At 37.8% G+C, this 15,769-nt stretch overlaps 1 protein-coding gene across 1 annotated transcript in view; it reads right to left on the bottom strand.

Annotated features, from left to right (window-relative positions):
• LOC122891185 (ankyrin repeat domain-containing protein 26-like) overlaps positions 1-15,769 on the bottom strand; it is a 131,626-nt gene that overhangs the window by 47,336 nt on the left and 68,521 nt on the right. The window contains exons 21-23 of the mRNA XM_044226676.1: positions 12,137-12,304; positions 10,227-10,260; positions 9,729-9,870 (exon numbers count right to left, since the gene is read on the bottom strand). Of these exons, the coding sequence (XP_044082611.1) occupies positions 9,729-9,870; positions 10,227-10,260; positions 12,137-12,304 (344 nt within the window). The remainder of the gene's footprint in view (positions 1-9,728; positions 9,871-10,226; positions 10,261-12,136; positions 12,305-15,769) is intronic.

The raw sequence follows: 15,769 nt of genomic DNA, 5'->3' as shown, positions 1-15,769 counted from the left end.
ATTGGAGAAGTGTCTGTTTATATCTTCTACCCATTTTTTGATGTTTGCCTGTTTTGTGTGTGTTAAGTTTGAGGAGTATATGAGTACTTTTTGCATATCAAAGACTGTATGTTTTCACATTCACTCATTCATACATTAATCAAATATATATTGAATGATTTCAATATCAAATATATTACTGGGATGCCTGGGTGTCTCAGTTGGTTAAGCATCTGCCTTCAGCTCAGGTCATGATCCCAGGGTCCTGAGTTCAAGCTCTACATTGGGCTCCCTACTCACTGGAGAGTCTGCTTCTCCCCCTGCCCAGCTCCTTCCCCGGCTTATGCACTCTTTTTTTTTTTTTTTTCAGGTCATGAACCATTTTATTCCAAACAAGACAAAAACAAACAAACAAAAACACTACTTTTTTCAATAGGCTTTCTTTTTTTCAATAGGCTAGATTTAATTTGCTATTTTAATTGGAATATTCATATACCATAAGTACAGTAGATTATTTTTAGAGCTGATTTGATTTGGATGTTGTCCTTTTCCAAGTTTCTTTATAGGGTTATGCTAGCCTCATAGCTGTGACTGTATCTTGGAAACTTAGAAGATTTTATGTTAGATATTCTGATACTAGAGGAATCATGTATACCTATTTAATCAGTTTTTTTAATTGGTTCTTACTTTATTCAGAAAATACTCTTTCAAGATTTCAGCCATGCTTTAAAGAGCTGAATATACACACACACAATACAGTGCTGAATGTAAAAAGCATATAAAAACCATTTCCCATGTCTTACTAAAGTAGAATATATGTGTACCCATTTAAAAGATATTTAATAATGCTCTTCCACATTTTCAGATATAGTATAAAAAGCTGAATATACACATTTCCTCATCTTACTAAATTAAAAATGTACACACACACACACACACACACACACACACATACATTTTTTCCCCAGGACTCAAGTCTATCATAAAAAATTGAGTATAAACTTAAAAGAGATATGCATGAAGTTTGTTATTTTACTCAAAATTCAGGGGCAGGGCAGCTCTGCATCGTTTCCTCAGTTCAACAACGTCAAGGATACAGGTAATTCCAATCTATCCTGCATATCAATCTCAGCCTTTCACCCCTCCGGTAGCAAAATGGCCACAATTCCGGTATAACACAGACATACATCCTGTATATAAGAGGACTATTTCCTCCTATTTTGTTGGGCAAGAAAATTTAACCTGAAGCCTACTTGCAGAATTTTGCTCAGATCTTGTATGGCTAGGACTGGACATACATGCCCAGATGCAAAGCAAACTAGGAGAGCAAGACCTAGACTTTCGATGAGCAGCGGACAGTCCTGGCAAAGGGAGAATGGCTAACACCAACAGATAGGCAACCAACAGTGTCTGTCACAACAATATTGCCTTTTTTCTTTAAAACTCCTTTTTTTAGTTACATTTCCTCTCATTCATGATGCTTGAGGGTTTTTTCCTCCCACCTCAGGAAGTTTTCAAGGATTGTTGTTGTTGTTGCTTTGTTTTTGGCTTTGCTCTTAACTGGTTAGTTAGAGCTTTTCTACACACTAGAGCTGACTGCTTATTCATTCCCTCTCTCATTCCTCCGATTTCAACAAGTGTTTCCAGGGAACCTATTAGAACAGGCTGTGCACCAAGTACAGTGCACTTACAATGAACCGTGGCCATTAACTGTCCAAATTTTCTACACATATTAAAAGAAGTTAATTTTCCTAAGGATAGCTCTATTGCATCCTACAACTTTCAACATGGAGTTGTTTGTCATTCACTCCAAATTGTAACTTGCCTTGATTTTCTTTCCCCTAGTGAGGCAAGAGGGCAAGGTGAACAAAAAATTCGGTTTTCAATTGTTCTCCAGAAGGAATTACCTGACATTCAAAAGATGATAGAAGATGCTCCCATAGTCATGGTACACATAAAAGCCTTCCTCTCATATGATCTCTATCCACAAATATGAAAATAAACAGAAGCAGCTATTTAACTCACTTTCAATATGAGCCATACAATATTCTTTGGGATTTAATGTAATTATTTAATCTTATAATGCTAGTAAGATGGTGCTAACATTAATTTATAACTGAGGAAGTTTAGATCTAGTTAAGTAATTTGCCCTAAAAGGCAAGTAAGACTGAGCATTGCTTAAATCCTTTACCACTCTGCCTCAGTTTAAGTTAATTTTAGAGGAAAAGCTTGCAAATATTTAAGATCTGAGTGGGATGGAAGAATCAGCTGCATTTTTAACATTACTGCAGTCTTCCTCAAGTATGAAGTGAGATGAGTAATTTGTTGGCTAAAGCAAATTGGTCTCCTATATTTAAGATATTTATATTATAAATCCTCTTGATTTCCCCCAGGCCAAATGACCTTGATGTTGTGAATTGTTGGTATGACAGTCTCTGACACATTAACTGCCTTCCAAAGCCTTCCCACTTTCCTTACATTCAAGGAGTTTTTTCACTTTTGTATCAATTGAACCTTGATATCTAATAAATTTTGAAACATAAATAGAACCCTCTCAATCCCTAACATTTATAAAGTATATCAACATTAACACATGTCAAATAAATTATGGCCCTCAAATAAAGGCCCTGTATCCACAGTGTAAGCTCCGATATTAAGTGATTTTCAAAGGCTATCCCACATTCCTTAAAATCACAGGGGTTTTCGTGTTTTACTAGTTTGACTTTGCAGAGGTCCATAAAATTTTGAGTCTTCCCACTCCACTTCATTCACTCCTCTTTCCTGTGTGAATTCTTTGATGTTTACTAAGGTGTGAACCACGAATAAAGGCCTTCCCACATTGCTTGCATTTGTAAGGTTTCTCACCAACATGAATTTTCAGGTGTCGATTAAGTTCTGAGCCACGACCAAAGGCTTTTTCACATTCCTTACACTTATAGGGCTTTTCACCACTATGACTTCTCTCGTGATGAGTAAGTTCTGACTTTCGAATAAAGGCCTTCCCACATTCCTTACATTTATGGGTCTCTCACCCGTGTGAACTTTTTGATGTCGAATAAGTTCTGTGCTACAAGTAAAGGCCATTTTACATTCCTTACATTTATAGGGTTTCTCACCAGTGTGAGCTCTCTGATGTCGAGTAAGTTCCGAGCCACGACGACAGGCCCTCCCACATTCTTTACATTTATATAGTTTCTCACCAGTATGAACACTCTGATGTCGAATAAGATGGGAATCAGAGATAAAAGCTTTCCCACATTCCTTACATTTATGAGGTTTCTCACCAGTATGAATTCTTTGATGTAGACTCAGTTGTGAGGCACAACTATATACCTTTCCACACTCCTTACATTCATAGCGTCTCTCACCAGTATGAATTATCTGATGAAGACTAAGTTGCGTGTTGTAACAGAAAGCTTTCCCACATTCCTTACATTTATGGGGTTTCTCACCAGTATGGGTTCTCTGATGTCGAAGAAGATGTGAGGGACGGGTAAAGGCTTTCCCACATTCCTTACATTCATAGTATTTCTCATCAGTATGAATTCTCTGATGTAAACTAAGTTGTGAGGTAGACGGAAAGGCCTTCCCACACTCCTTACATTTATAGGGTTTCTCACCTATGTGGATCTTTTGATGTTTCCTAAGTTGTGAGTTAGAATGAAAGGCTTTCCCACATTCCTTACATTTATAAGGTTTCTCACTAGTATTAATGCTCTGAGGTTTAGTTGTTTCAGAGCCATGGATAACAGCACATTTCTTATTTTCTTTACTTTTTTTGCTTTCATGAATTCTCTGATGCTTAATCAAGTCTGACTTACTACTAAAGGCTTTCCCACATTCTCCACATTTAGAGTCTTTTTCCTTATTACGATTTCTTTCATGTTGAAAATGGTGTGACTGGCACCTGGAAGTTTCCTTACATCTCTTGCATTCGTAGGTTTTCACTCTGGTGTGAACTGTCTGAGGCACTCTCTGAACTGTGTTCTGAGTGGAAGTGAACCTTTCCTCAGAGGTTATAACAGGTTGTCTGAAATGTCCCTCCTGTTGTTTCTCCAAGTGGCATTTGATTTCTCTGCTATTTCCAAACCTAGTGCACTCAAGGCCGGAGCTTGTGAGTCTTTTTATCTCCAGGGGCAATGATTTAATTTCATAACTGTGCTCCTTTGGACATAAATTCTTGGTTTCTCTTCTGGACTCCCAATCTGGGGACCATTCTTTTTTATCCTGATTTTTAACCACCCAGGGCTCCTTCCCCTGCTCCAATAAGGAGATCATATCTGGCTTAGAATCAGAAAGTCCCAGTGAGATCTCCAACATTACATCACAGTACAAACCCTTCTGGGCAGAGTGCAAGCATTCCCACTCCTTTTGAGAGAAGTAAATGGCCACATCTTTGAACGTGAAGCCCTCTGCCATGACTTTTGATGTACAGTGGCTTTTCTCTCCTCTTCTGGATTCTTCTTGAACTTCTCCCGGGTCCTCACACACCAGTCTGGTCGAATCCGCAGGCGGACCGCAACGCCCCAAACCCTCGTCGCCAAACTCCCGCCAACTCACTAACCGCCAGCCAACTTCGGGAGGAAGTGGCAAATGCCGCAGAGCCCTCAGGAAAATGTAGTCCCGAGGAGGAAAAATCCAGCCAGAGCCTGGCGGGTACAAGGTTTCACCGCTCAGTGCGCGTCGCGTACTTAGCCTTCAGGCCAGTACTGACGGCCCACGCTAGCCTGAGCATCGTGAGGACCTGGGCGAACCGACAGGTCCAAGCAGCAGGAGTCGTCTGCTGGGGGGGAGAGAAAAAAAGTTGTGGACCGTGGAGACTTCTGGGAAATGTAGCCCACAGCGGAGGAAAGGGTGGGCTGGTCGGCCACCAGCACAACCCGAGTCCTCAAAGTTAACCGGTGAGCAACAGTCCTCGCTGCAGACTGCGCAGCGCACAGAGGCGGGAAGTTAAAAGCCGGGAAGCAGACGGTTCAGAGTTCTCTCCGCCAGGAACCGCGCTCTGAGAGCGGGATCAGAGGGGACGACTCCCCGCTACACCATGAATTAGGAGTCCTCCCGGACCCGGGCTATTCAGTCCGCCCCATGATCCTGCCTGGTGGAGTTTGGGTGCTCAGGTTTCAGTTGAGAATTCATCCCCCAGTCCCGGGCGCCACCAGAAAGTGCAGTACTCCCTTAGTCCATATGCTGCAAGGTAGCAGCCCGGCATCCCGACCTTTCCACCCAATTCTGCACTCTGTCTCTTAAATAAATAAAATTTTTAAAAAAGCAAAAGCTATTACACTAAGCTCTGCAGATCTCTGGCTTTTATTTAGCTTAAAGTCTAGTGAAGGAGAACACAATTAAGAATTCAGATAGTTCCTATAATAAAAGAGTTCTATGATCACATAACATAACTTGATCTATGGTAAGAAGGGAAGATTTCCCTGAGGAACTATTCTGAGAAATGAAGGAGGAGCGGGAAGCATGTGAGCAAACGAGGAAGGAGAGCATTAAAGACAGTCTACAGCATGTGACAAAGTTCTATTGCAATCTGCTTCTGGCCAAGATAGAGTAACAGGTACTGATTCATCTTCCTACCTGAAAAAAAGCCAAACAAAAACAGGTAAAATACACTTTAAAATCATTTTCAAGAAAAAGGAATCCAGGCAATGAAGGACAATGAACCCTGAAAACACAGGAAGTTAGCCTAACACATACCTGAGCTCACTGCCTTGGGACAATTTCCAGGCCATGACACAGGTGAAAAAACTGAGATAGACTCCACCAGACTCCCTGAGTTGAGGTGATGAAACTGAGTCTGGTGAAACCAAGACAGATGAGATCAGCGGTCAAAGCACAGGTGAGGAGAAAGCAGAAGAACGAACGAACCCTGGAGATCAGAAGAGTAATAACCAATGCATGCCCGTAAAGAAATCTCCTGCGACCAGGGGAAAGATCTGTCTAGAAAGAGCAGAGGAAACCCTTCCTGGAGCTCACATGGCACCAGGGGCAGTATCTATCCCCATTAGCCATGCTGGAAAAACTCATAACCCACAGCACAATGAATAGAGTTAAGTAGGTCGTGCCTCAGCAGTGGGGAATTATGAGCTCTAGGCTGAACACTACTCTGGATTCACCTAACAATTCATAAGAGCAGGATGGGAAAGGATCAAACTGTTTGTCATTAACTTAGCTAGAATTCCAAAGAAAGCATAAAAAGGTAAGTGGAGGCGTAGAAGCTAATTTTTAAAAAAGCAAATAGCACTGACAGAGATGTAAATTATGTCAGACATGAAAAACACACTGGATTGGAATAAACACATATTAGACAGCTCAAAATAAAAGACTGAAATTTGACATCGGAAAACTGTGAGAAAACTTCAGGTAACTAATATACAATTCCCCAAAGAGGCAGAGGAAAGGAACTAGAAAAAATATTCGAAGAAAAAAACAACAGGGTCACCTGAGTGGATTCGTCAGTGCGTGTCCACCATCAGCTCAGGTCATGATCTCATGATCTCAGGGTCCTAGGATCAAGCCCGGGATTAGACTCCCCCGATTAGAGGGGAGTCTGCTTCTCCCCCTCCTTCTGCCACTCCTCCCTGGCTCCTGCACTCTTTCTCTTTCTCCTTCTCTCTCTCAAATAAATGAATACAATCTTTTTAAAAAAAGAAAAGAAAAAATGGCCAAAACCTTTCTAAACTTAATGAAAACTATAAACCCACAGATCCAGAAGGATCTGGCTAGGAGTGAAGAAAAGGAAGTAAACCTTTATAATTTTCTTAAACGACATATGATGTGTTATAACATTACTAGATGGAGGACTATGATGCTCAGGTCATATACTTTAGACTCTAATCACCAAAATAGCAAAACTAAAGAGTTATAGCTAGTAAGCAAAATACATACATACACATACACACATAAATAAAACTAAATCATAAAAATTACTTGCTCAATCTGAAAGAAATCAGAAAAGAAGAGAATGGAATGAAGAGCAGAAAGGACAAATTGAAGTCAAACAACATGATGACAGATTCAAATCAACTACATCAATAATCACATTAAATGAAAATGGTCTAAAAGCCTCAATGAAAAGGCAGACGTCAAAATGGATAAAAATGGAAGACCCAGCTATCTGCCACCTATTAAAAAATGCATTTTAAATGTAAAAACTGCAAATGTGTTAAGAGGTCAGAAATATGACAGAGCACACTAACACTGGGCAAAAGAAGGCTGAGCCTGAGTGGTTACATTAATAGCACACAAAATAGATTTCAAAACAAAAAACATTAGCAGCAATAAATAAGTTCATTTAATAATGATAAACCAGTCAACTAAAGGAAGCATAATAAACCTAAATGTTTATGCATCTATTAACAGGTTCAAAATACACAAAGTAAAATTGACAGAACTTCAGAGGAACAAGCAAATTCACAATTATAGTCAGAGATTTCAGTAGGCAGAAAATCAGCAAGGACATAGTAGACTTGAATGCCACTGTTCTTCTCAAGCATCCATGGAACACTTGCCAAAAGAGATGATATTCTGGATCATAAAATAAATTAAAATAGGAGGGGTAAGTCAAAAGAAATGAAGTCATAAGAGTGTATTTTATGACCACAAAGAAATCAAATTAGAAATCAAGAATAAAAATATCTCTGGAGAATACTCAAATATTTGCAAACTAATTAACACACATCTAAATAAACCCTGGGTCAGGGCGCCTGGGTGGCTCAGTCAGTTAAGTGTCTGCCTTCGGCTCAGGTCATGATCTCAGGGTCCTGGGATCAAGCCCCACACTGGGCTCCCTGCTTAGAGGGGAGTCTTCTTCCCCCCCAGCTCATGCTCTTTCTCTCTCTCTCTCTCTATCTCTCTCAAATAAATAAAATCTTTAAATAACCCCTGGGTCAAAGAAGTAAAGAAAAAAGAAATTAGAAAATATTCTGAACTGAATGGAAATGAACATAGAAAACATATGAATTTCTGGAATCCTGCAGTAGCAGCACTCACATGAACATTTATAGCACTGAAAGTATGTACTAAAAAAGAAGAAAAGCCTCAAACTGATGACCTTTGGCTCCACCTTAAGAAATTAGTAAAACAGTAGTTAAAGAAAAAGTTTGATAAACTTTGGTTATATAGAAAAATCTGAAAGAATTTTTTAAAAAGATACTAAAACTAGTAAGTAAACTTACTAAGTTCAAGAATAAACCTGGACCATACCCTGTATCATAACTAAAAAAGAATTCAAAATGGGGGCGCTTGCATGGCTCAGTCAGTTAAGTGGCTGCCTTCGGCTCAGGTCATGATCCACGGGTCCTGGGATCGAGCCCCATGTCCAGCTCTCTGCTCAGCAGGGGGACTATTTCTCCCTCTCCCTCAGCCTGCCATTCCCCCTGCTCATGCTCTCCTTCTCTGTCAAATAAATAAATAAACAAATAGAATCTTAAAAAAAAAAGAATACAAACTGGATCTCATTAGTCACAGATAGAAATGTAAGACCTAAAACTATAAAATTTGGTTATTCAACTGCAAAACTTCTAAAAGAAAGCAGAGAGAAAACCTCTGACCTTGTGCTAGGCAAAGATTTCTCATATAGGAACACCAAAAGCAAAAATTCATAAAAGAACAAAGATATAAACTGGACTTCATCAAAAAAAAACTGCTCTTCAAAAGATACTGCTGAGAGAATGAAAAGTCACAGTCTGGGAGAAAATCTTTGCAAAAAAAAATACAGGTGATAAAGGAATTATATCTAGAATATACAAAGAATTCTCAAAACTCAACAGGTAAGAAAACCCAATTTTTAAAATGACAAAGGATTTGGACAGTTCAAAGAAGATATACAGATGGCAAATAAGCCCACAAAGATATGCTCAACATTATAAGTTATTGGGGAAATGTATATTAAAACCATAATGATACATACACTACAGACCCATCGGAACATCTAAGATTTAAAAAACTGACAATACTAAGTGTTCATGAATATATAGGGAGAAATCAGAACTCTCAGACATTGCTGGTGAGAATTGAAAATGGTGCAACTACTTTAGAAAACCATTCAGCAGTTTCGTAATGAGGGAATACAAAGAGACACGAGACTTAAGGGTTATTACCTGCCTGAATTACAGTTATGGTTTCATATGCATATACCCCTATGTCAAAACTATCAAATTATACACTTTATACATGTGCAGTTGTCCTAACTTAAGCTGTTGAGGGGGAAAAAGCTCTATTGTAAGGAAAAATATCTAAAACAGTGGCTGAGATATGGACAGAAGGATATGAAACAATCCAAGATGAGGCTGAGAACTGTGGTCTTTCACCCCAGAATGATGAGAAGTAATAGCTAAGCTTTAAACAAGGGGGTCACGTGATGAAATATAAATTTTTTTTAAATATATGGTAACTATGGTTGCAGAGTAGACCAAGATTCTGGGAGGTGGAATGACAAGGAAAACAGTCCCAAGGTTGTTTCAGTATTCTAGGACAAAAACAGTGGTAACCTGACCTTGGGTGAAGGCACAGAAGAGGAGAGTTAACACACATCAGGTGTGCCATTCCCATGATGAAAAGCATAGTGGAAATTATGGCTCTTTGCTAAGAGTATTCAACATTTCTCTATTTTCATATAAAACGTATTTCTGAGATGAGTAGCTCTATAACACATCAGAGTTGTATGGTACAGCACTAGACAAGAAGTGCACATATTACTATAGTAATGTACATACAAAGGCTTCATATTTACACAATGGTCTTACCTTTACAATCCATGGCATGCTGTTCAATTAGCGACATGCAAATCATATGATTAGAGTCAGGCATGTGGAAACCCTCCAAAATTGTTTCAGATGACAGAGTTAAGACACCGAAGTCATCCATAGAATCAATTTGTTTTTTGACCTACAAATAAATAATACTACTTCAAAATGTCCCCTAAATATTGATAAAATATACTGAATGTAGAGAGATGATAAATACCCATATCTCTTTATAAGAGCAAAAAAAAAAGGTACTTTCAAAAGGACTGATTTTTATCAAAACAACCTTTATCAATAACTAGTATTTCTGAACAACTTTTTCAAAGTATATGTCTGTACAACAAAGGCAGATTTTCTCTTTTTTCACTATACCTTTCCTAAACTAATTTTTTTATCATGGAATAATATTTCCGATAAACATTATTTATCAAAATAACATAATAAAATAAAAATTTAAAAATTAATAAATGAAAAAAATTTTCCTATATATGTATTTACCTCTTCCTTGTCACTAGATGTTTTCTTTGAAGATCTAAAAAAAAACAGTTCTTTTCAGGCAAATATTAAATACTTAAAATATAAGGAATTTCTAAATCATATCTAAACTATATTATTAATAATGTTAAGAAAGCATTAAATTTAAATCAAACTGAGCAAAGGAAAATCATAACGTTACTTGCATTATTTGATATGATGAAATATACCACATTTTTGTTGTCATTTTCAATAAAAACAAGCTTTTATTGGTTCTGAAAACTATTTGGAAAGTGCAAATTAAGTTCTTATATGGAAGAAACCCTTTTTTAATAATCATGATATTAGTGTTTTGAGGATCTATTGTGTAAATACTATGCATTATTATGAAAACTTCACATGTTTTAAAGCTATTTTAAGCCTCACAACAATCTTACAAAACATAGGTAATTATATTTGGTATTTTACACAGGAAGAAAATGAGGCATAGAAAAAAGTAACTTCCCAAAGCTGGTACAGGTGGTCAGGAGTAGACCCAGGATTCAAATCCAGGAAATGTGCCTTCAAAACACGTGTTTTACAGTATATGGTGAAAGTAATATTTAAGTGTTTTTAAGTAATCTGATAGCAATTGAATCTATTAGTATTCCATTTTTAGCTATAGTTGTAATAATAATTCATAAATTTTAACCATTTTTTAAATAAAAAGACTTCATAAGTAGACAATATTGAAAATCTACTTTCAAACAACTCAAGATTTGCTTCTTCTACAGAAGCTGATCAATGGGCATTTGTTTATTCCCAAACAGACACTTATTGAGTATACTATATATGTGTCAATGACACTGTTGGTACAGGAATCTTCGGCTTTTGTAATTTAGAACTTTATAAACCAAAAGTAATAATCTATGATAGATTGATAAATATGATAGATAAAGTCTTTCCCCTTCCCCCAGAATCTAAACAAATGTTAAGTAAATATAACCAGATAATTCAAAGTCCCTAATAAATCCATAACCATTCATGATACTGTCAAAGGCACTGAATATCTAAAATTATCAAGGAATGGGGGTGCCTGGGTGGCTCAGTGAGTTAAAGCCTCTGCCTTCTGCTCAGGTCATGACCCCAGGGTCCTGGGATCAGGCCCCGCATTGGGCTCTCTGCTCAGCAGGGAGCCTGCTTCCCTTCCTCTCTCTCTCTCTACCTGCCTCTCTGCCTACTTATGATCTCTGTCTGTCAAATGAATAAATAAAATCTAAAAAATATTTTTAAAATAAAATTATCAAGGAATGATTTGTTCTATTCAGAATGGCCTAAGGTTTGTATATTTACTATTATATGTATAGTTTGAAATCCACGAATGATAGTATCTGCATATTCAATTTTACGAGAATACTCCACTGTGGAACCAATTCTGAATAAACAATTTCTTGACACAAAACTACATGAATAGGAGTACTAAGGACAATTACTATATCATCTTTAAAAGAATGTAATACAATCAATAAGCTTTCTAACATTTGGAAATGTGAACAAAATTTAATTAAATAACCATGCCTATCTCTATTGGATCATTTCTGGGAGCATACAAAGGTATTCTAAAAGCTCCCATCTTAAAATTAAAAAATAAAAAAAAATTCTTTTGAACTCCACATTCTTTTTCAGTTATCATCCATTTCTCTATTACCTTTCCCCATAAAAATTCTCTAAGAAGTTCTTTATACTTATTCATTACAGTCCAGCTTCCATGGTGACTGTTGAAACTGCTCCTTCTCAAAGTCACTTGTCCTCATCTTAACCTTTCAGGCAGTGTGTCAGATATACTTGAGTATTTCTTGTCTTCGCCTGTACCTACACTGCAGCATTTTATTTCCATAAAAAGTAATCACTGTTAAAATTCCTTCAGAGGGAAATAAAGAATTTATAGATTTTACCTTCCTTCATCCTGATCGGTTCCACTTGAAGTGCTGTCATTATTCATTTGCAGAGGACAAGAAGTTAGACAAGGGGCTTTCTCAAACCTTGATGTAATCACAGATTCTTTTGATGTTTGTTTTCCTTTATCCTTGGCCCTTCCTTTTTTTATATCCAAAGCAGGATCACTATTTTTAAAAATCCATTTAAAATATCCATTAAAAAGCTAATGTTTTCGGGAGCCTGGGTGGCTCAGTTGGTTTAGCCACTGCCTTTGGCTCAGTGGCCTTCTCCCCTCTTATGCTCTCTCTTACTTTCTATCCCTCTCTCTTAAATAAATGCTCGACATTTCTCTTATACCATACACAAAGATAAACTCAAAGTGGATAAAAGACCTCAATGTGAGGCAGGAATCTATCAAAATCCTAGAGGAGAACATAGGCAGTAATCTCTTCGACATAGGCCACAGCAGCTTCTTTCAAGACATGTCTCCAAAGGCATAGGAAACAAAAGTGAAAATGAACTTTTTGGGACCTCCTCAAGAAAAAAAGCTTTTGCACAACAAATGAAACAATCAACAAACAAAAAGACAACCCATGGAATAGGAGAAAATATTTGCAAATGACACTACAGACAGAAGGCTGATATCCAAGATCTAATAAAGAACTCCTCAAACTTAACACACACAAAACAGAAAATCACATCAAAAAATGGGCAGAAACATGAACAGACACTTCCTCAAAGAAGACATACAAATGGCTAATGGACACATGAAAAAATGGTCATCTTCACTAGCCATCAGGGAGATTCAAACCAAAACCACATTGAGATACCACCTTACACCAGTTAGAATGGCCAAAATCAACAAGACAGTAAACAACAAGTGTTGGAGAAGAAGTGGAGAAAGGGGAACCCTCTTACACTATTGGTGGGAATGCAAGTTGGTGCAGCCAGTTTGGAGAACGGTGCAGAGATTCCTTAAGAAATTAAAAATAGAACTTCCCTATGACCCTGCAATTGCACTACTGGGATTTTACCCCAAAGATACAGATGTAGTAAAAAGAAGAGCCATCTTTACACCAATGTTCATAGCAGCAATGGTCACAATCCCCAAACTGTGGAAAGAGCCAAGATGCCCTTCAACAGATGAATGGATAAAGAAGATATGGTCCATATGTACAATGGAATATTATGCCTCCATCAGAAAGGGTGAATACCCAAATTTTTTATCAACATGGACGGAACTGGAGGAGGCCATGCTGAGTGAAATAAGTCAAGCAGAGAGAGTCAATTATCATATGGTTTCACTTACTTGTGGAGCAAGTAATAACATGGAGCACATTGGGAGATAGAGAGGAAAAGTGAGTTGGAGGAAATCGGAGGGGGAGACAAACCATGAGAGTGGTGGACTCTGAGAAACAAACTGAGGGTTTTGGAGGGGTTGGGGTGGGGGGTTGGTTGAGCCTGGTGGTGGGTATTAAGGAGGGTACATATTGCATGGAGTGCTGGGTGTGGTCCATAAACAATGAATATTGGAGCACTGGGAAAAAATTAAATTTTTAAAAAATCCTTTAAAATTTTTTTAAAGGATTTAAAAAACCAATGTTTTCTAATAATTTTACTGGTAAAGAATAAAAAACAATTTTTTGTAAAATTCTGCTAGCCATCTCAATTCATTTATTAGTTCACAGAACAGTTATGAAGTCCAATCATATATAAGCAAATACACATCCCTTGCTTCAAAGATTGATAAATATACAATTACAATACAATGTCTTTGTGGCAACAAAACAGCTGTGGACCTCTTTGTAGGAGCTGTGGAACCAAGCATCATAAACCAAGGGACCTAGGAAAACTCTTGCCTACCCATGCATCAGATAACAGACACACTCACTACAGTCCCAGCTATAGAGGCAGCAATAGCCCACAGACTGGCTCCAGCCCCTTCCTCTCAACCACATCTGGGAGCCCTTGGAACACACCTAGATAATCACCCATTGAAGAGAGAGCCTTTTTGGAAACCTAGATTTCCTACAGTAAAGTTCCAGCACACCACTAGAGCAAAAACAAAACAAAACAAAGCAAAACAGGTTTGGATACACTGGAAAGGTAGTCATTAAAGACTATTTCAAATGCAAAGACAGCAATGTAAAACTTCAAAGAATATAAAAAGTCAAGGAAATATGATACCACAAAATGATCACAATAATCTTCCAATAATTGATCTCAAACACATGAAGATCAGTAGTTTATCCAAAAAAGAATTCAAAATAGAAGTTTTAAGTAAACTCAGTGAGCTACAAGAAAACACAAAAAGCCAATTCAGGGGTGCCTGGGTGGCTCAGTCTGTTAAGCGCCTGACCTTTGATTTTGTTTCAGGTTATGATAGCAAGGTCATGAGATCCACCCCTGCATCGGGCTTATGCTCAGTGCAGTCTGCATGTCCCTCTCCCTCTGCTATTCACCCAGCTCACACACATGCTCTCTCTAAAATAAATAAATAAACAAACAAATAAAATCTTAAAAAAAAAGCCAGTTCAATAAGATGAGAAAAATACTAGAAGAACAAAATGAGAAGTTTAATAAAGAGTTGGAAGGGCACCTGGGTGGCTCAGTCGTTTAGGTGTCTGACTCTTGGTTTTAGCTAAGGTCATGACCTCAGGATTGTGGGATTGAGCCCCAGGTCTGCTTGACATTCTCTCTCCCTCTCTCTGTCCCACTCCCAACCTGATCTCTTTCACTTTCTCTCTTAAGTAAATAAATAAAATATACATTTTTTAAAAGAGCTGGAAATAGTTAAAAAATAACTAAAAAATTCTGGAGCTGAATAATATAGTGAATGAAATGAAAAAAAGCAATAGAAATCACTGACAGAGGTGCCTGAGTGGCTCAGTTGGTTAAGCGTCTGCCTTCAGCTCCCGTCATGATTTCAGGGTCCTTGGATCCAGCCTGGCATCAGGCTCCCTGCAGGGAGCCTGCTTCCCCCTCTCTATCTTCCTGCTTCTCTGCCTACTTGTGATCTTTCTTTCTCTGTCAAATAAGTAAAAATAAAATCTTTTTAAAAAGAGAGAGAAAAGAAAAGAAATCACTGAGAGGAAAATGGATCAAAAAAATCCTGTGAATTTAAAATTTTCAAATTTTAGAACTTTCAAATTATCCAATCAGTGGAGAACAAAGAAAAAAGAAAGAAAAGAATGAGAAAACCCTATGTGATTACGGGATACCACTAAAAGAAACAATGTGTAAATTACTGCAGTTCTGGAAGGAGGAAAAGGGAGAAAAAGACATAAAGCTTAAAGAAGTCATGGGTGAGAACTCTCAAACCTGGGGAAACATTTGGAATCCAAGTTTATGAAGTTCAGTCATCAAAAAACTAATTAAAGAGATTTTCTCCAAAACACATTATAATAAAACCATCAAAAATCAAAATCAAAGAGAGAATCATAAAAGCAGCAGGAGAAAAGCAGCTTGTCACCTACGAGTGAATCCTCATAAGGCTATTAGCAGTTTCTCAGCAGAAACCTTATATGCCAGGAGAAGAATGGGATTGTATATTCAAAATGCTGAGAGAGGGGCTCCTGGGTGGCTTAATGGGCTGGGCCTCCACCTTCAGCTCAGGTCATGATCTCTGGGTCCTGGGATTGAGCCCCACA

Source organism: Neovison vison, chromosome 12, assembly GCF_020171115.1.
Source record: "Neovison vison isolate M4711 chromosome 12, ASM_NN_V1, whole genome shotgun sequence".
NCBI lineage: Eukaryota > Metazoa > Chordata > Mammalia > Carnivora > Mustelidae > Neogale > Neogale vison.
Note: the sequence above shows the minus strand (reverse complement) of the source record. Positions and strands in the feature narration are given on the sequence as shown.